Here is a 21,605-nt window from a genome sequence, read left to right as displayed (position 1 = left end):
ACAAGCTCGCTTTTCCTACCACTGCCACTCTTTTTTTTTTTTTTTGGTTATTATTTTTAACTAAAAATGTGACTTTAAAATTGCCAGGAAAGGAGCGAAGGTTTGGAATTCAGATAGGCTTGGGTTGGATACCTCTCTACTGCTACTAGCTACGTGGTCTCGGACGAGTTCTGCAACCACTCTGGGTTGTAGCGCCGTCTCTGCAATGGGATGGGAACACTGACCTCCTGTCACCATGGCGAGGGTAACCAATGCGCATGATGTGTCTTATATGCTGCCTGTCACTTTGTAGGCATTCGATAGAGTGTGGTTATTAATTTTTATCCCAGTATTTCCACTTTGTTGTCCTATTACTGGTTGTATGACATAAACATTAATATATATGTGCATCGATATAAATAATATACATATGATATGCACATGCTATATATTATACGGGGTGTATATTAGGGAGTAGGAAGTCAAGTATATTCAGTAAGTTTTTTTTTTTGTCTCATCTCTATACAACAACTCAAGTTATACAACAACTTAAGTGTAAACCATAAAAGTAAAACTTTTGGAAGAAATAGAAAGTTTGGGACATAATGCTAGACAAAAGTTCTTTGACTTGATACCAAGAGCATGATCCATGAAAGAAAAAACCGACGTGTTGAGTTTTTCTTTCTTTCTTCCTCCCTCCTTTCCTCCCTCCTTCCCTCCCTCCCTCTCTCCCTCTCCCCTCCCTTCCCTTCCTTCCTTCCTTCCTTCCTTCCTTCCTTCCTTCCTTCCTTCCTTCCTTCCTTCCTTCCTCTCTTTCCTAGAAATTGAACCCAGAGGCATGCTACTGCCCAACTATAGTCCCAGACCAATTTTTATTTCTTTTTGGAAACAGAGTCTCACTAGGTTGCTGAGGGCCTCCCTAAATTGCTGAGGCTGTCCTCGAACCCATGATCCTCCTATCTCAGCCTCCCAAGTACTAGGATCATAAGCATGCACCACCACACCCGGCGACATATTGAATTTCATCAAATTAAAACTTCAAGTCCACGAACCCATGAAAGCAATGAAAAGACAAGCTGTCAAGTGGGAGATTATATCCGCAAACTGCATGATTCATCCAGTATTAACACCCAGCATCTCTCAGGTGCCTCTACTTCTGCCATTTTGTACAATCATCTATCACGGGATATTCTTTATAAATATCTTCAAACATGGACAAAGTCTTTTCTTTTAACCATCGTTCAGAGTTTACTCTTCCCCCCGATGTTGAAATGAGCTCTTCTAACTTTTCTGTACTAAATTTTGCCCAGAGACACCGAGGTCGAACTGTGAGGGCAGTGCTACGGAGGGCTCTGCCCAATGGCTCGGTGGTACTTAGAGAAAGGTTAGCAATGCCATGCTGGATGGCTGAGGACAGCGCATTCGTGAAGGGCCTCCCTAGACTCAGGCTCTCTGATGCATTGCTGAATTTTTATTTGAAATTGTCCAGATTACTACTTAGTATAAATCATTAAAACCAGAAGAGCTGGGAGAAAAGAATTCTGTCAGTTGAAAATAAAATCGGCCATTAGCTATTGTCATAGCTCGATGATCCTGGTTTATGTTACATTTATTTTATAAGCAGAATGGAAAAAGGAGAAATCTTCAATTAGAAAGAAAATATGACTTATGCCTCTCAGTAAAATAATGTGCACTTGCTTTAAAACAGTGATGTAACGTGCAGTACTGGGTGCACCCCCGACACCAACCCCCTTGTCTTTGTTCTAGTTTTCTCGTCTAATTCCATCACCAGCAGGTGGATCCTGATTGGTGTAAGCTAGGTTTAGATCTCAGTCCTCCTGCCAAGGACTGGGCACGCTAGGCTGAGCGTGTGTCTTACTCTGGCCAATACGCAATACGAGGAGATGAATGAGATTCTAGGATTCTAGGAGAGATTTCCTTCCTTTGTAGAGGGATACCCCTGAAACCGCCCGTTCCTTTCTGCCTCTGGATAGTACAGATGCCCGGCACGGCTGCAGTCATCTTGGACTGAAGGGAGCAAGAACAGCAGGCAGAACCAGGAGAAGGGCGGGGAGGCAGAGCGGAGCGGGGCCCGCCCCACCTGCAGATCCCTGAGCTGAGCGGGATGGCGCTCGCCCCTGACTTGTTTGTGCCAACCGTGGCGGGTGCTCTGCTGCCTGGCCAAAGGGGCTCAGCAGACGCAGGGAGCGTGAACGAGGCCCGTCAACAAGGAGCGAGCGCGTACCTGCTCTTGTGACAACAAGGAGCGAGCGCGTACCTGCTCTTGTGACTCCAGCTCTCGGCGTTGTAACTTCTTCTCTGCACAGCGCACCTGGTTAGTGCGGTTTTCTAGCTCATCTTGTAAAACCTGAAAGTGGATGATAAAGATGGTAACGTTAAAAATTAACTGTCTTCAAAAAAGAAAAAAAAAAAAACACAACAGTCTTACCACGTGACCTGGCACTGAAAAGGCCTCAGATCTCTTAGTTTATTACAGTTCCCAAGAGTTCAGGCAAGCCAAACCAGGCTGTTTTGCGTTAGGACCATATGCTTTCTACGTTATGGATACCTACAGTAAAAAAATCCTCAACTTAAAAAATGGACAAATTAGCAGATGTCAATTCATATTATAACAATGCCTCTTATAGTCCCGGCAGAGGACCGCAATCATGGAATAAGGCATAAAGATATTTTTGATTAAAAAGCCCCACCAGCTGGGCGTGGTGGCGCACATTTGTAATCCCAGCATTTGGGAGGCTGAGATAGGAGGATCCGGGTTCACAGACAGCCTTAGCTACTTAGTGAGGCCCTCTGCAACTCAGTGAGACCCTGTTTCAAAATAAAGAATAAAAAGTGGGCTGGGGGGTGTAGCTCGGATAGAATGCTCCTGGGTTCCATCCCCAGTACCACACACACACACAATAGCCCCACCAGTCTATCTGCAAGCAAAATCATACTCTGAAAGACATTGTGACAGGTAGAAATCGCAATACCTGACCGACAGAGTATTTTCCCTTAATAACTCTTATAATTATTAAGTGATAGTAAACTTAAGGAAACTTCTTTATTAGGCCAGGATTTGGAGAAGCTGTAAAAAAAATGGACAGATACAAGCTTTCAGTTGTCTAGTAGCTGCTGCAAATAGAATACAGGAGAATTATGGGGAACCCAGGAGCCACCAAGATCAATAATTATCACTGTGCCAATGACCATTTTCAGTAAAAAAGTAAACTAGAAAAGAAACAGGATCCATTCAGATAATCCTATGACATTATAGGAATGGAAAGTTACAGTGAGCTGAACACATGGGATGATAACAGAAAGATTTCAAACTGATACTCAAAATAAAATCACCCGGTAGACATTACTGACTTCCTGCTCTGTGAAGAGACTGCAGAGGGCACAGAGCTGTGCGTGCCTGTGAGCCCAGCTACTTGGCTGGGGGATCGCAAGTTCCACCTCAGCCTGGGCCACTTAGTGAGACCCTGTCTCAAAATAAAAAATAAAAAAAAACCGGGAATAAAACTCAATAGTAAAGTGCCCCTGGTTTCAATCCCCCCAAATTAAAAAAATTGCAATAGGTACTCTAGTTACAGCAGTGAAGAAAACAGACCCCCTCCCTCCACATTCATAGTCTGCGATTATAACGGGGGAAAAGCAAAAAGCAAACAGCAGGTATAGTGGAACAGGGTGGGGAGAGGCGCTGCAGTGTAAACATACGGCCCGAGAAGGTGTAACTGGGCAAAGACAGCAAGGGAGAGAAGGACTTCAAGTGGATGTGCAGGAGACCTCCCAGGGAGCACCAGGGAAGGGCGGGGCGTGACCGGGCACGGGCCACACGAGCGAGCGTCCAGGTCAGTCAAGGACCTTGGGTGTTACTCAGAGGCAGGTGGGCAGCTCCCGGAGGGCTGTGAGCGGGTCTTGGTGGCACAGAGATGGGGCAGGTGCAGAGGGAGAAGCACTGGAGCTCAGCCTGGGGTGTAGGTGTGAAATGCCTATAATTCACCAAGTGGAGACCCTGGTTGTAAGAGCCCAGGGTCCAGACACAGTGTCCAGGTGCGTGTCCATTTAAAATTCCTTCAGTGCAAGGCGAGTCTCTTTTTGTTATCTACGTCTATATACATATAATGGTTCCTAACTTTTTGTTGGGGGTTTCCAGAACCCTTTGGACCCCCACTGAAAGCTATGTGGTCTCTCCCCAAAAGGGAGGAAAGCGTATGTTTGTGATCTTGCCTCTGATTTTTAAGAAGTTCACAGATGCCTGCAGTCCATGCTTCAGTCTATCCACATAGACTTTGGGCTAAGAGCTTCTAATTGAAAAACTGAGATGAGTTGAGAATGAGCTTAAGTGCTTGCGGGTCTCTTTGCTATTAAGATTGATTATAAATCTACAACTTCACCAAGTCTGAGAATGAGCCTGGAAATCTCGCAGATTCTTTGGGAATCTCTAATTCTGTGCTGGTGGTCTGTTCCCCAAAGGATGAACGCAGTTGTTGCTAAGCTTGTTGGTCAAGCAGCAGTCTCTTACGTTTGAGAGCTACCAGCGAAAGAGATTTAGCTTCTCTCGTGGCATACCTGGGCAGAGTCCTGCTTACCGTCTTGGGAGGAACACTTAGGCGAGCCTCTGTGCCCTGCTCTTTCCAGCTTTCTAACTCATCCCCCCGCTGCTGTCGGAGCCATCTTCTTAAACCTAAGCCTGATCCTGTTACCCCCACTGAAAGGCCTGGACTCTCCAGCATCCCTGAGACGCTGCTCCCGCTCCTCCGCAGGACAGAGGTCATTTGTCAACTGCGTGGCCGAAGCCGTGTGTGTTTGTGTGTGTGTGAGTGTGTGTGTGTGTGAGTGTATAAATGAGGCTGCTGTTACTGGAGATGGTGGGACTTGTTTATTTGTCTTTATTTGTGGCACTGGGGATTGAACCCTGGGGCATACTATCTCTGAGCTACACTCTGCCCTACATATATATTATATTATATATACATATATATATAGTATATATATATGTATACTGTGTGTGTATATATATATATTTTTGTGTGTGTGTGTGGGGGGTCTGGGGATGGAACCCAGGGGCCTTCGACCTCTGAGCTACACCCTCTGCCCTGTTTTTTATTCTTTATTTTTGAAACGGGGTCTCAGTAAGTTGCGGAGGGCCTCACTAGCTGAGGCTGTCTGCCAACCACGATCCTCCGGTCTCAGCCTCCCGAATGCTGGGATTACAAGCATGCGGAAACAGGGTCTCGCTAAGTTACCAGGAACTGGCCTCAAATCTGTGATCCTTCTGGCTCAGCCTCCTAAATACTGGGATTAGCGTGTGGCTCGGTGCTTGGCTGGATTTTACTTTAACCCTCATCACGGTCCCACGCACAGTACTATTTCATCTACGCTGGGGAGATCATCACCGGGGCTCATTGTGGCTAGAGGCCTTGCTTAAGTCCACCTGACCAGTAGTAAGGTGGCAGCCTGGAACGTCAACTCCTTCTGTACCCATGTTCTCCTGTCTCAGCCTGATATCCTGCCTGCCTATTCTGCTCAGTGGCCTCAGCTCCCCGGTCGGTGCTGGGGCCAGGTGTGGACTTCTCCTGGCTTCCAGCCCCCTTTCAGAGGAGAATCAATTTACATGTGTGCGTGTAAGGCTGAGAACAGCTGCAGCTGAGGGCTCTGGCCTCGTCTCTGCGAGCCTCCTGCCAAGCCGATGCCACACCTCGCCCGGCACACGGCGGACTCTGCATCCATGTCTGTGGACGGCACTCCTTCATATGTGAACCCCCTTGCTGAGGGCGGTCACTTTCACCATGCAGAGCTCCCGGCTGTCCTTAAAACAGTTCATTGAACTGGGTGTGGTGGCGCACGCTTGTCATCCCAGTACTTAGGAGGCTGAGACAGGAGGATCACAGGTTCGCGGCCAGCCTCGGCTACTCAGTGAGGCCCTCTACAACTTAGACTCTGTTTAAAAATAAAGAATAAAAAATAGGGCTAGAGGTGTAGCTCAGAGGCAGAATGCCCCTGGATCAATCCCCAGTAACACACACACACACACACACACACACATACACACACTCCATTTAACTAAGGGTTATTGTGTGTCTTGAAATACAGAATATACAAGTAGGTCTTCTAAGTATCTACAGCTATATGTACATGTATAGTAACTGTCAGTATTATTTATCACATATCATCTGGTTTCTACAAAATAAAAAGACGTGAAAATTATTTTTATTTCACAGAAGAAAAAAAAGTAAGAGTTCCCCACCCCGGCTGCCCTCCTGACTCTGAGCTCCTCATGGCCGCCGGCCACCTCCCAGTGCTGAGGCCGACAGCCGAGCCCTCGTTCTACAGCGGTGCTGGGCTCTCCCTGGGCCTGGCTGTGCTCTGCCCTCGGATTCGGGGAGCTGATTCCGTCCAGTGAAGCCAAGGGACAAGTAAACGCGGCAGCTGCAGAAGCGCAGGTCGACGCTCAGGCGCCCTTGAGCGAGGGCAGTGGGCGTGCAGTGGACGGAGGAGGCAGCCTTGTCCAGCGGATCAGAGGGAAGAGTGGCTCGCCGATGCCCAGGGCTTTGGTGCTGGGTGACCAGGGGCAGTGAGTCAGAAGTGGTGGGCCAGGACGGCTTCTGATGTCTGGGTTCAAGGGCTGGAGGACTTCAGAGAGAACCTGCTGCTGAGGTCTAATATTTACCCCCGACCCAGTTCATCCTGTTGAAATCCTAACCCCGAGGCGAGGTAGTAAAAGGTGAGCCCTTTTGGAAAGCAGATCCCTCATTAACGGGACTGGTTCCCCTAGAGAGCAGGCCAAAGAGAGGTCCCTCACCTGTCCCTGCCCGTGGAGCCACAGTGAAAGACGCTGTCTGTGAACCAGGAATCAGGCCTCCGCTGATGCCTGGATCTGGGAGCCCCGGCCTCAGGAACCCAGAGGAAGAGGTGTGGGGCTGGCCTCTCCCCAGTCTACAGTGCAGCGCTGGTGAGCAGACTGGGCTGACCCTGCGCCTACCCAGTGGGCTGCACGGCAAAGGTGGGCCTGTGCAGAGCAGGGGACCCTCCCCAGAGCCGAGGGGATGCTTCCTTAGGGAGGAGAGCAAAAGGAGAGGAGGTTCTAGAAGCTGCCCTCTGGGCGAAGCCCACAGGTCACAGGAGGAGGAGGAGGGAGGGGGAGGGCAAGACAGCTGCTGAGAATCCAGATGGGTGGGAAGTGGCTGAGGAGGAGTTAAGTGTGGGAGAAATCTAGCCAAAAGCAAGTTTCAGAGGATGGGTAACAGAATCAGATCTGATCTTGTCTCCATACACCATATTTTGAGAGACTATTAAGTCTACCATATTTTATTGATACCATCAAAATAGAATTCAAATTACATTTGCTTTTCAAAAGAGTAGCACTTAAAAATTTGCTTGCACTTTAAAAATGCAAAATGTGATCCTTGTAAGGTTAATCACAGAAAGTAGTTCTGTCTAGAAATTGCTCTTATTATCTATTAAAAATCAGCTAAAAGAAACCTAAAAAGTAGCCAAATAATATTCCACTTTCAAAAAAGTTAAAGTGTACTACCTGAAAGGAAAATGATAGTTTATACTGGCAGCTGTTCCTGGTTTTATATTCTAAGAAATTATTATGCTATTACAGTTCCAACCTCAGAACTCAACTTAAGGACTACGCAAAAATGACCACAATTACTCAACATGTACATCCAAGGAAACTTTCTGTTAAACGTGATTTCTTTACTTAAAAACTTTTAAAGTTGACCACGCAGCACACACACACACACACACACACACACAACTTGAAGGTGACCCCAAGAAAAGCACAAGATCATTGAAGAACGGAATGTCCGACAATATAAAACAAAACCCAACTTGAACACTTAAGCTGTTTGTTCTGCAAAATGGTTCTTCGTTGCTTAGCTGTGCTGTGTGAAAAGACAATTCTTTTCTCCCGGTAAAATCTGCCTTTAAACACCACGTAAATCAGCCTGCTGTAGGCAGCCACGCTGCCCCCGACTTTCAGAGGGCTTTGTGTGTTGTCAGGGAACAACAATGGCACTTTCCAGAAGAAAAATATAAATGACACGTTAAAGTTTACGAAGATGACGAGGGGCATGCCACTCTTTAAAGGGGAGAGGGGGAGAGCATGATTTGATTTAAATAAGAGAATAATTAAAGCAAATCAAGGTGGACAGGACGTAGGTGTGAATGGGATCTTCAGGGCGAGGAGAGGCCCTCGGCCGGCCCGTGACGGCTAACACTCAGGCACTGCACTGGCCTGAAGACAAGCAGAGCAGTCAATGCTATATTCATGAAACCTGCACACACAATTTAGAGCAAGCCCTGCCCCAGCTTGTAAACCCACACGGTGGCTCAGTTATGTCTCACTTATTAGAAACCAGAGTTTTCTCCTGTAACTCTCCATCAGTTCAATGACGAAGAAGTGATCGTGGATACATGCCTTTTACTAATGTATAAATGGACATGTAATTAAAAAAATAATGTATAAGTGGTGCCGGACGTGGTGGCGCACTCTTGTAATCCCAGCATTCGGGAGGCTGAAACAGGAGGATCGCGGTTCGCTGACAGCCTTAGCTACTTAGTGAGGCCCTCGGCAACTCAGTGAGACCCTGTTTCAAAACAAAGAATAAAAAATAGGTCTGGGGGTATGGCTTAGAGGCAGAATGCCCCTGAGTTCCATTCCCAGTACTGCAAAAAAAAAAAAAAAAAAAGTATAAATGAAACAAAAGCCCATTGTAATTTATAGTACTAAAGTTATTTACTTTGGTAATAGGGATTGAACCCAGGGGCATTCTGTCTCTGAGGTACACCCTCAGCCCTATTTTTTTTTTTTTTTTTTTTTTTGGTGGTACTGGGGATGGAACCCTTCTAACTCCAGGCTGCACTCCCAGACCTATTTTATATTTTATCTGGAGACAGGGTCTCTTAAGCCAGCTGAGGCTGGCTTTGAACCTGCACGATCCTCCTGTCTCTGCCTCCCAAGTGCAGGGATTACAAGCGTGGTGCGCCACCACGCCTGGCCTATTTTGTTATTTTTTGAAACAAGGTCTTGCTAAATTGCTGAGGGTCTAAATTGCTGAGGCTGACTTTGAATCTGCCTCAGCCTCGCGAGTACTGGGATTTATGGGCCTGCGCCACCATGCCGGGTTTAAAAGTTATTTACTAAAGGAAAACCTCACTGGAAGCAAGAAATACTGTGTTACGATGATTAAAAAGACATAGTGTTAATGGCCGGGGTGTGCAAGGCACCTGACTTGCTATCTGACTGGCCAGAAGTCTTTTTAGAGCCCCCTGGCCCCGCCTCTGGCTGGCTGACCTCTTAGCCTGTCCCATCAGACTCCTGAGCGCTGGGGCTTTGCAAACCCCTTCCCGATGGGCCGTCTGAGCCTGTACATTTTTCTTCAGTGCAAACCCCAGGATATCTGGACTCCTTCATAACCCAGAATATCTGGACTCCAGGTTCTTGCCAGAGAATATAACTTCCAACTTTTTTATTTTCCCAGCCTTATCAAAAGCTCAGTTATGCACAATTTGTAAAAATCCACTTGAAAATAGAAACAGAATTGTGGGCAGTAAAAGCCAGGGTCTCCTGGGCCAGCCCTTGGAAGCGCCGTCCCAGCAGATACACTCCAGAGGCTCTGGTATTTCATGTCACCCCTCGCCCCTTTTAGAGAGTTTGCAGACCAGTTCTCGCTGACTTGGAACTTTGAGTGCTTGACACTTCTCTTCTGCCCCGTTTTGCGCTGTCAAGTTTGGGCACAGTGCTTGCGCCTGGTGTCTAGGTGACCTCTGAGAAGTGGGGATCTGGAATGTTCTAGAATGTTCTCTAATTTAAAGGCGCTAGGTTTAACCACAGGGAAGTCAAAACAACAATGTGTGCCAAAGCTCTGCCCTATAGAAATGCAAAACTGGGCAGGGTGGGGGGTTGGCAAAGGTGTGGATTTTGAGGCTTTGGGGGAATCTGGGGTCCTGAAGCAGGAGGGCTGCACAGGCTCCGCTGGGTGAGACGCAGAGGGGGCCTCATTAGCTGCAACTCCACAGAGCTGAGGAGTTTACCAAGAATAAAAAGCATTTTTGCTAGACATGCTGCCAGAAAGTCACCCTGGCCAACTGCTGAAAAGCGCCGAAGCCCGGTGACGGTGACAGGTAGACAGAGTTCTCCAGGTCTTCCTCCTGCGTCCCTGTGTGTGTGTGAAGGTTTCCATAACACAAAAGTTAAGAGAATTTTTACAAAGCTCTCTTTTTAAAATAATGAAGTTACCACAGCCTTCCTTTCATGAGGTTTGAATTACTATCATACTTGGGAGAAAACAGATGACTCATTCACCATTCAACACGGAGGGCGGTAGAAGAATTTCCCCACACACACTCAGGACGCACAGCAAAGGCGGCAGGAGTGGGATGTTTGTGTTTTGAAAAGAAGACAAATAGAAAGGGAAGGCTTATTCACATATATGTGAGCATATATATTCATGCCTACATATCTTATTTGTATATATATACATATAACACACACTCAGGACGCACAGCAAAGGCGGCAGGAGTGGGATGTTTGTGTTTTGAAAAGAAGACAAATAGAAAGGGAAGGCTTATTCACATATATGTGAGCATATATATTCATGCCTACATATCTTATTTGTATATATATACATATATGTATTTTTACTTTTTTTTTTTTTTTACAGTACTGAGGATTGAACCCAGGAGAAGTCAGTCTATCTCTGAGCTGTACCCCCAGCTCTATTTTATTTTATTTTTCCCGAGGGTCTCACTAAGTTGCTGAGGCTGGCCTCGAACTATGATCCTCCTGTTTTAGCTTCCCAACTACTGGGATTATAGACGTGTGCTATTGCACCTGGCAGTTCACATTTTTTATTGAGATAATATTTATAGACAGTTATTAAATTCCAGGTTCAGTTTTTTTTTTTTAATGGTTTGTTTCCCATTTAAAACAAGAAAGATAATTTAAGATTCTGTGTCATGGAAACCTGTTAAGATGATAAAATCTTGACATAAACCTATTTCCCACTGGTTGAGCCACCAATAAGAAATCCCCCCTCATCTGTGACCGCAGTAAAGGGACACTAGTTATAAGGGCCAAATCGATGACTGTTGCAGATCTGAGTCGCCTTTTCCCAGTGTCCACGCGTGTTTAAGTGGTCTTACTCCTGTTACAAATGCCGCTGAGGACATTTCTGGAGAGCAAGTTTCCTTTGTCACGACATGGACACAGGTATGATAAACGTCTTTCTAGTACTGCTAACTGGAAGCTAAGGTAAATACTCAGGCAGCGATCAAATTGTACTCTATTTTCATGTGAGACTTATAGACCTTTTTAATTTTTTTAATTATTTTTTTTTTTTTGGTGGGTCTGGGGATGGAACCCAGGGGCATTTGACCTTCGAGCTACACCCCCTGCCCTATTTTTTATTCTTTATTTTGAAACCGGGTCTCACTGAGTTGCAGAGGGTCTCACTAAGTAGCTGAGGCTGTCTGCGAACCATGATCCTTCAGGTCTTAGCCTCCCAAATGCTGGGATTACAAGCGTGCGCCACCACGCCTGGCTAGACCTTTTTTTTTTTTTTTATCACATCTTAGAGAAATGGGAAAAATAAAAAGAGTAAATGCCTGCTCCGCACAGGGTGACGTAAGTCTGGGGCCTCTGAAGAAGGCCCCATGGCCGAGCCGGACATTTCTACTGGGTGGTCCCACCCAGGCTAGCTACAGAGGCCACTGGAGCTCCTGTTTTATTATTTTGTAAAAGGGCTACCTCTATAGCAAAATTAACAAATCTTTGTAGCTGAAATGTCACTCAGGATTTCTTTCAAGGTAATTTTTTTTTTCATTCAGACCTACCCAGGATGAATAATAAACCATAAAACAACGCGCTTTTTTTTCTTCTTCTGGGGATTCTATAGTCATGGAGAGCTGGTTCAATGAAGATCTGAAGCAAACCAGACCTGCAGTTACTGAGGTTATTATTCACAGCAGAACAGTGTCATTTTTTTCCTTTATACATTCAGGTCTTTTTTTCCCCTTGCATTCTAAGAAAGCACACACACACAAAAACCTCACAATTCAGTCTCTCTTGGATATTGGTGTGAAGAAAAGGAGATCTTTGGGGATTTTAACCCAATACATATGTTACTTTTTACAAAAGGCAAAATTCCTTTCAGGTGCAAACTTTTTAGTAGTTACGACAAACCACATGCGTGGGAAATTGCACGTGGGTGTGAGCTTATCCAGCTACTGGTTCAACATAAAAGGCAAAAATATTATGGCCAATGTAAAATATAAGACTGGTGCTTTCTCCAAAGAATAAGAAATTTCCTTTTCTTCCCCATCTCTCTCATCTATTTTCAGTCCTTTAACATTCCTGAAGGATTTCCTTTAAAAGTTCTAAAAACGCGCTTTAAAAAAAAAAAAAAAAAGTTAAGTGTTTCCTGGTCTTAACAGAAGTTCCAGGAAAAGAAATCATGTTATTTCAAGACTTTGATGATCTAAGGAAGCTGGAATCTCCGAACGCGTCTCATTAATGTTTCCCTAGACACAGAAGACCATCGGACGGGCCCCACGTCTCCTCTTAAAAGTAGTGGTCTATTTCTACCCAGGAAATTCAAAGCACGTTTCCACCCCCTGTTGCTTCAGACAGCGCCTCTTGTGAACAAGTCCTTATCTCGGGTGGGAGGCATCTAGGATCAGGTTCAAGAACCACGGCTAGGACTTCTCAGGGTCCTAGAGGAATTTCCTCATCTGGCCAGCAAGATAACCCCTCCACCTTGAGTGCGGGCTCTGCAGAAGAGCGCGGATCCTTGGAGCCTCACTGGCCACTGCCGCTCTGCACAGCACGGGGAAGAGGGAGGACGCTGGAGTCGCTCATTTAAGTCTCCACTTCTTACGACATTCCAAACTCCCGACAACAGACCGTGACTTTCTCCCCTCCGACCACTGAAGAGGAGGTTCATTTCTTCCACGAAGCGTCTCAAGTCTGGACTGGAGAATGTCCCCACTTCTCATTATGTCCTCGGGTCCGCTAGAGAGAATGCATTTGCATAGCTCTGTGCTGTGTCTTCCAGCCCTTTCTCGTTTTTGACTTTGAGCTTCATAAAAGCAACAACTCTCCTCTTCGTCCCCCCTGCCCCCGTCCCCGGATTTTTAAGTGATCTCTGAAATACTTGGAAAAGTGTTATTTACACAACGGTAATAGGTATTTACTGGTAACACCAACCGATTATAAAAAGATCAGGTTGCCTTTTACTTAAAACATTCCTACTAAAATTTTTCAGATTTTTTCCCCTCTCATACTACATTTCCTTTTACACTGTTCCTAGATAAAAACCGCTGTGTTTCACCTAGTCTGCTCCCTCGAGCGCCACGAGTGGGCTCGCAGGTTCTGGCTTCAGCCCGGTAACACATCTCTTAGTGTCCTTTCTCCAAATCCCCAGGGTCGGTCACAGCTGCTGACCTCTGCATTCGCCAGCGGCTCCCCCTGTGTCCACTGTCTCGGGCCTCTGCCCCCCCCCCCAGTGAGCCCCACAGATTGGTCTTCTCGCCCGTCATATGTTGTCTGGAAAATGGAAGAGACACCCCTCCGCTTCCTTCCACTTGGACACTGTTTTACAGTGGCCGACGACCTTTGGTTCGTTCGCTTTCCTTTGGGCTGGCGCCATGCCTCATGGCTGCTCCTCAGCTTCTAACTCCTGTCTCTCTGTGACATAGTCTTGGTTCCCAATCCTTCATGAAGCTTGTCAACTCCATGAGGTTCCTATGGCCAGTCCAGCAGCCCTGGACTTCATTCGGCTTTATTCTCCTGGGCACCGCGTGGCTCTTGGCACCATGGAACCCTGGGACCCTCCCTTCGGGAGGCCTCCCTCCTGCACCCAGGTCCACAGCCGTCTCCCTCCCTCTTCCTGCCTGCTGTCTGTGCCTCCTCGTCCTCCCCTCCTTCCCTTTTGGTATGGCTACTTCCCGGATTGGGTCCTGCCCTCTTTTCTCTTCTCTCTCCACACTCTTTCCTTTGGATGACTAATCAGTTTCACAAATTAACAAAAGTGTTTCTACCACCTGAGTACGGAGCACACGCCAGGCATTGTGCTAACACATTACTCTCGAAGAACACTTAACCTATGACAAGCTTGTAAAGCAATAATTATACACTGTGAACAGCACCACAGAGACGTCTCACCAAGTGGCGAGACTGGGGAAGGTTTGGACAGAGAAACCCCACTGAGGGGGTAGCGTGTGGCTGGGAGACTCTTCACCACGGAGGGAAAGCAGGGGTGGAGAGTCAGTCACAGAAACCAGTGACGGGAGGACTCGAGGCTTCGTCCTTTAGTAATAGGGAACCACGACAGGGCCCGGGATGGTCAGATTTACCTGGGGAGAACATTCTGGTGGCAAGGTGGCTGGTAGGTGCATGGGCAGGGGAGGAGGCATCCATGGACACGGCGTCCCCTCCACGTGTGGAAGCCCGGTCCAGAACGACATGCCTGGGAGAAGCCAGGCTACGCACGGAGCCAAGGCTCCGGAATACACCGAGCAAAACGCCAGGCCAGGAGAATTCATCCAGAAACCCCGACAAGGAAGAGAAGTAACAAGCACAATTTCCACACCGTGGAAAACACGCAGGAAAACCAGAGTGCACTCTGTGCGTGGTGGCACAGGCCTGTGGTTGCTGTATTTGGGAGGCTGAGACAGGAGGACGGCAGGTTCGAGGACAGCTTCAGCAATATTGCAGGACTCTCAGCAACCTAGCAAGACCCTGTTTCAAAACAAACAATAAAAAGGGTAAGGGGTGGAGCCCAGCAGTAAGATGCCCCTGGGTTCAATTTTCAGTACAAAATAAAGTGCACCCTGAAGCCGGGCGTGGCGGCGCGCGCTTGTCATCCCCGCGCTTGGGAGGCAGAGACAGGAGGATCGCGCAGGTTCGAAGCCAGCCGCGCGCGCTGGCTTAGGAGACCCTGTTTCTAAATAAAAATATAAAATAGGTCTGGGAGTGTAGCCCGGAGGTAGAAGGGCTTCCAGGAACCCCAATACCACAAAAAATAAATAAATAAATAAATAAATAAATAAATAAATAAAGTGCACCCTGTCGGGCAGGGGCCCACGAGACGGCCACAGCAGGGTCGTGAGGGAGTCATCCTGCTTGGACAAGAGCAGCCAGAGGCCATGGGCCGGGGCGTGCTCACATGGAGGGGCGGAGGAGCCAGGGACGGGCTTGGCGAGGAACAGATGCTCCAGGTGTGAGATGCTTCAAAGACTGGGCATGAGGCTTTCAGCACAGGTGGCTGGGTGCTGTCGCTGACTAAGGCAGGGAACTCGGTAGGTTCCCTGCGTATGGAGAGGAAGAGGGAAAGTAAGCTTCCGTGTTAACCACGATTTGACAGTAGTGACGATACCCAGCAGCTGTGGGGACTGAGACCCGAGCTCCACTGGGAGCTGCTGAGCCCGGCTTCCCCGGGACGACGGGCAATGGACACACCGGCTCTCGCTGAGGTCTGCTCCACACCCCCGTCTCTTGGGCCCCGGATTTGGCATCTTCTGCGGTCTCTCCCAAGTGTGCGCATGGCTGCTTCTCCATCAGCACAAACTTCTCAAGTTCAAGACCAAACTCAAGCTCAAACAGCTTCCTCCCTGACTGCCCCGCCGCCCCTCTCTGGAGCATCGAGAGTCCTTTCTCTCTCTGTTCTCACTTCTTGTCGGCTGCCCAATTCCTTCAGCTGCTGTGTGAAATGACTCCCACCTCTGCCCTCCTTCTGCACACCAGGCCAGACTTTCTTTGATGTGTTACCGTTATGCCACACGACAGGGCTCAAGGTTCAACTTCTCCAGCTCCGAATCCCTTCCTAAGCCAACGGCTTTCACCCCCCTGAACGTCTTTCTTACTGTGCTCAGATACTAAGCTAACACGCCAGGTCCCCCATGTTGGGCACTGTGCGTGGCTTTAAATACTCCACCTCCATCCACAGTGACCCTCTTGGTGGAAGCCTCACTCTACAGTAGAGCTGAGGCTCCTCGTGGCTGCCCGAGCTGCCCAGCTGAGGGTCTGGGGAGCCCCATGGAGCGGCCAGGGCCCCAGCTCAGCCGGAGCCCAGGACAGGGAATGCGCTGCCAAAGCACCTGCCTCCTGGCCTCCCGGCCTCCACCTCCTGCCACCTCCTGACTCAGCTCCATCCTGTCAGGAGTCGTTCCTTCATCTTTATCTAGAATGCTGTCTGCCCTCTCAAGTCCTTCAAACGCCTTCAGTGACCTAAGACACACTGAACTTGCTTTTTCTTTCTTTTCTTTTTTTTTTTTTTTTGTGGTACTGGGGTTCCTGGAAACCCTTCTACCTTTGGGCTACACTCCCAGACCTATTTTTATACCTATTTTTATATTTTTATTTGGAAACAGGGTCTCTTAAAGCCAGCGAGGTTGGCTAAGAACCTGCGCCATCCTCTTGTCTCCGCCTCCCAAGCGCGGGGATTACAAGCGTGCGCCACCACGCCCGGCTGAACTTGCTTTTAAGCTACTTAGTATTTAATGATTTCGACTCTATGAAAACAAGAAAAAAAATCAGTTTCTCTCTGTCACAGACTGAACAGTAATCAGAACGCTAGTGACTGAAACAGGGTTAGGGGTTGACTGATGTCCTCCAACTAGACAGGGTGGAGTCCCGACCTCTGAACATAAATTCTGTGGGGCTAGGAAGCTAGCAGATGTGAGTGGAAGAGGCCACGCTGGGGCGGGCTCTTGATCCTGTGTGCCGCCCTAAACCTTCAGAATGAGGGGGGATATTTATTAGAATAAAGGTGTGTACAATGTTAAAAAGAAGAAGAAATTGACACACAGGGAGAGGCTGATCACTGATGACTGTAGCGATACAGACACATTTACTAGCCAAGGGATACCAGAAATTTCTGGGAAACAAGTTGGGGTTGGTGATGCACGCCTGTAATACCAGTACTTGAGCGGCTGAGACAGGGGAATCTAAGATTGGAAGCCAGCCTCAGCTACTTAGTGAGATCCTGTTTCAAAATAAAAGATAAAAGAGGGCTGGAACAGCCAGCATCAGAGCCTGCCGTGAGGCAAGGCCGGTGCTGGGGTCTCCAAGGCCGGGATCAGAGCCTGCCGAGGGGTTAGGCCGGTGCTGGGGCCAGCGAGGCCTTGATTGGAGCCTGCCATGAGGTAAGGCTGGTGTTGGGGCCTCCAAGGCCAGGATTGGAGCCTGCCAAGGGGTTAGGCCCGTGCCAAGGCCAGCGAGGCCGGGATTGAAGCCAGCCAAGGAGTTAGGTTGGTGTGGGGGCCAGTGATACCAGAATTGGGGCCTCCCATGAGGCAAGGCCGCTGCTTGAGCCAGCGAGGTCTGGATCAGTCCACCAGGTAGCCAGGCCACTACTGGGGCTGTCAAGAGTGGGATCAGTACTTGCAACGCAGCATATACAGAGAAATATCGCAGAAAATAAAAATCAGATGCTTCCCCTAATCAGCAAAAACTAGGAAGAAAGGGGCAACAGGAAGAGGTCGAGCTATAGAAAGGGCCCTATAATGAAGCAATTAAGGTGACCAATCAGAGGGTATGGAATAGGGGAGGATGGAGCCTCTTTAAAACACAGGAGGTACATAAACATATGTATCAAAGTTAATCACCAAACAAGCATGGGATCGAGGGAGGGGGAGGGAATGGGATGGGGGCTGGATGAGGGCTAATTGGATGATGTGTGCTTGTATATCCTCTCAAGTCTTGTATTCCAATGTGATATATGACTACAATGCACCAATAAAAATAAAAAAAAAGAGGGCTGGAAGGGGGAGGAGTAGCTTGGAGGTAGAATGCCCTTGGGTTCAATCCTAGAACTACCAAAAAAAAAAAAAAAAAAAAAAAAAAAAAAAAAAAAGAAAGAAAAGAAAAAAAAGAAAAGGATTTTCTGGGAAACATTTCTGGAAAGCTAAAGGAAGAGAGGGGGCAGTCCCCTGCAGCCTTTGAGGGCCGGCCATCCATGCTTCATTTCAGACCTCTGGCCCCAGAACTACACAACAACGACTTTCTCTTGTTTCAGTCACCCAGTTTTGGGGTCTTTGCTACAGAAGTTTCTACACATGGGAGGAACTTCCCTTTTACACTTTTTCTCTTGAAACACTGAAACAAAACCCCACACAGCTCTTTCTGCTCTCCCAGGTCTAATCCACTTCACCTCAGCCATGTGAGGACAGAGGGTAAACTCAGGAGGAGACGCCCTGGGAGTATTACCCCTTCTCTATGTATTTGATGGTATTTCTCTGATCCTGTAGACAGGGTCCTGTCAGGTTAGAAGGAGGCCATTTATCTTGCTGGGACGATGGCACATTCTTAGCAGATGAAGGAGAAAATGCCCAGGATGGGAGGGGGGCTCTCTTTAGGTGAGCCTGTTTCCCACACCCCCACGCGCACACAGGGGATGGGAACCATCTATGCTAGATAAACTGCTTTTCTGCTTTTAACCTTAGGATTCTGTGATATCTGGAGCCGATACTTATGAGGGAAGAAGTTTAAAACTTTCCGTTTAAACCACTTAGAAGGAGAGGATTTACAAAGATCCTGTTTAATGTTCAGCTGACACATTGTCAAAAACATTTATCATGCAACCTTTTGAAGTTTCTCCCACTCCCTGCTAGTTATTGAAGCTTAGATTGCAGTTAGTTATCAACAGCAAAGCACACACGTGACGGTGCTTTACAGTCGGCCACTCGGTTTGATTTCTGAGCTACTAAGCGAACTTCATTGCTCCCGATCGGCAAAGCTGATTAGTGACCTAGTTTTCAAGCTGACCGTGCCATGCAGTTGGCTTCTGAGATCACTTCTCTGTGAACCTGGAGACAGTGCCAGGGCCTCGCAAATGTCGTTTGTTTCGAAATGCTCCGAGTATAGGACTCTTCAGCTGTGAGAATGTGCCACTTAAGTTAGGATGGCGTTCTTTGAGTGCAAAAGAGGAAATAATGACCTACATTTTTGAGATTTCTCTGGCAACTCAATTCCTCATGCAAATGTCTTTAGATTGAGAAGATACTCCAGTTCACAGCTGGGCTCCTGGAGAAATCAAACTCCTTTGAGATAATTTCATTGGAATACTAGTTTCTGAGTCCAGATGATGCGTTAAGACAGCGTATGGCTGGTACAGAGTAGGAGGGTGAAACGAGGTCTTGTCTTTTAAGGAGCTGGCGTTATCATGGGGGGTACGTGGTGGGGACGGAAAGCAGGGGAGCGTGCCAAGTGCCTTAAGTGGAAGAGTGAGATAACAAAAGGAAGAGAAAAGAATTTCAAAGACGCCACCGGGAAGGAAGCAGATAAATCCAGCATGTGGGACACTCCAGGACAACTGACCCGCTTCTGCAAGAAGTCGCTGGCTCGGCAAAAGAGCGAAGGAAGGGCTGCTTTAGATTAAGCGGACATAAAAGAACTGACACGTGTAATGTTTGCATCTTGCTTGGATCCTGGTTTAGACACATGAACTGTAAAATAGCTTTTTAAAGCCCATCTGGTATTCCCTATTATGAGGCAGGTATTAGATGGTGCTAAAAGCAAACTGCTCCTTCTCCTAGGTACTGTAATGGGACAGGGACCAGGTGGGTCATCCTTGTTTTCTGAGAGGCATTCATGAATACAAAGGGCAAAAGGATAGGCTGGCTGTTGGAAATTTCCTTCTAAGTATCTTAACAAGGAAAAAGAGATAAGAGAGGGTAAATGTAGCCAAATCTCTATGTGTGTGTGTGTATCTCACTGGGGACTGAATCCAGAGGCATTCTACCTCTGAGCTATACTCTGAGCCCTATTTTATTCTTATTTTGACACAGGGTCTCACTGGGTTGCTGAGTCTCACTACTTGCTGAGGCTGTCCTCAAACCTATGATCCTCCAGTCTCAGCCTCCCAAGTACTGGGATCACACCACCATGCCTGGCTGTGGTCAAGCCTTGATAGTTGTGGAAGGTGGCTGAGAGAGTTGGGGCCGATAGTACTATGCTCTCTATCTTTGGGTGTGTCTGAGAACTTTCATAATAAAACTGGAACGTACCCTGTACACCATCTAATGACACGGGGTGGGGGGCAAAAAGCACAGCGAGGTCAAGAAAGGCTTTCAGGAGGATGTGGAGTTGGGAAGAGCCTTGAGTAAGAATGGCAGAAGGTAGGAAGGAGGGAGACTTGTTTCCAATGAACAAAGATGGCGTGGCCTGGTGTACACGATGGGGCCACCAGCAACGGCAGTGCAGGTGCCCGGGCCTGCATGGCGCTGCCTGGGAGGAAGAGGCACTGCATGCCGGGCGCGGCCACACCGGCCTCTCTGAGCATGGAGCTTGCACATTCTGCACGATCCTGCCCCCTCAGGCTCCAGTCCCCCCAGACACGTTTCCATCCCAGCTGCGACGCCCCCTCAGAGAAGCTTTCCTGCCGTCCTCCCTCAGCCCGCGCCTGTGCCGGGTGCTCCCGACAGGCGGAGGCTTTTACCTTCACTTGACTGGCGTCTACAGCCCCGCCAGCCGTATTTCCACGAGGGAGGGATTATTCTTGGCACTGAGGGCTTTAAAGATCACTATTTTAAAGCTGTGTGTGTGTGTGGTGGCACATGCTTGTAATCCCAGTACCTGGGAGGCTGAGACAAGAGGATCCATGTTCGAGGACAGCCTCAGCAAGTAGTTAGACTCTCATCAACCTAGTGAGGCCCTGTTTCAAAATGAGAATAAAAATAGGGCGGGGGGTATAGCTCAGAGGTAGAGTGCCTCTGGGTTCAATTTCCAGTACCCCCCCACACACAATTAATTTGAAAAAGTTGTGTTTCATCACTGATGTGCTGTTAGCACAGCTTATTAGCCCAACGTCCGAACATCTACGGCCGTTCTATCTCCTGCTAGTGGAAGGAACTCCATTGTGGGATTGATATCAACTAAAAATTTTAAGTTTTACTTTGGATTAGAACATAACACATGCTAATTAAAGAAAGCATAATAGAGCATCGTGAGGGCTCCAGGACCTCGGCACGCAGCCACGATCGCTGTTGGCACAGTCTCCTCCTGCACCTGAAGCTGTGTGGTGAAATGAGGACCCGGGCGTGGCCACAGACTCCTCACCTGCCTCCCACTGTCCCTGCGATCCTGCTTGGTGAAGCCGCTGTGCTCTGGCCCCTTGGTGGAAACCCAGAAAGGTGCTTGGTTTTTCAGGTCACTCTAAACCTCTGGTCATTTAAAATTGCATACGAGTCATTCTCAGAAGAATGTTGACTGGTTCCTCCAAGCAAAGACATGGAAGGCAGGGTACATCTGAAGTGCTCCTGAGCATCACTCTGTGACGTACTATTGAAGTGCTTTCACTCCTGTGTGCCTTTGATTGGAAGGCCCTGGACGTGGGTGTCCCCTGGCTGCACCCGCACAGCTATCATACAGTATTCTCCTCCGGACCAAGCCAGGTGTGCCACACGCACACACTTGTAATTCCAGTTCTTGGGAGACTGAGACAGGAGGATCGCAGGCTCAAGGACAGCCTCAGAAATTAGTGAGACTCTCATGAACCTAGTGAGACCCTGTTTCAAAATAAAGAATTAAAAAATAGCCGGGCGTGGTGGCGCACGCTTGTAACCCCCCCCCCCCCGCTTGGGAGGCGGAGACAGGAGGATCGCGCAGGTTC

The 21,605-nt window shown here is 48.0% G+C and overlaps 1 protein-coding gene across 1 annotated transcript in view; it reads right to left on the bottom strand.

Moving 5' to 3' along the window:
* Nucleotides 1-21,605, bottom strand: part of CEP112 (centrosomal protein 112) — a gene marked incomplete at both ends in the record, with an annotated part of 477,771 nt that overhangs the window by 45,001 nt on the left and 411,165 nt on the right. Inside the window, one exon of the mRNA XM_080714112.1 lies at nt 2,258-2,347. Within this exon, the coding sequence (XP_080570238.1) occupies nt 2,258-2,347 (90 nt within the window). The remainder of the gene's footprint in view (nt 1-2,257; nt 2,348-21,605) is intronic.

Source organism: Muscardinus avellanarius (assembly GCF_963383645.1).
Source record: "Muscardinus avellanarius genome assembly, chromosome: 16".
In the NCBI taxonomy this organism is placed as follows: domain Eukaryota; kingdom Metazoa; phylum Chordata; class Mammalia; order Rodentia; family Gliridae; genus Muscardinus; species Muscardinus avellanarius.
Note: the sequence above shows the minus strand (reverse complement) of the source record. Positions and strands in the feature narration are given on the sequence as shown.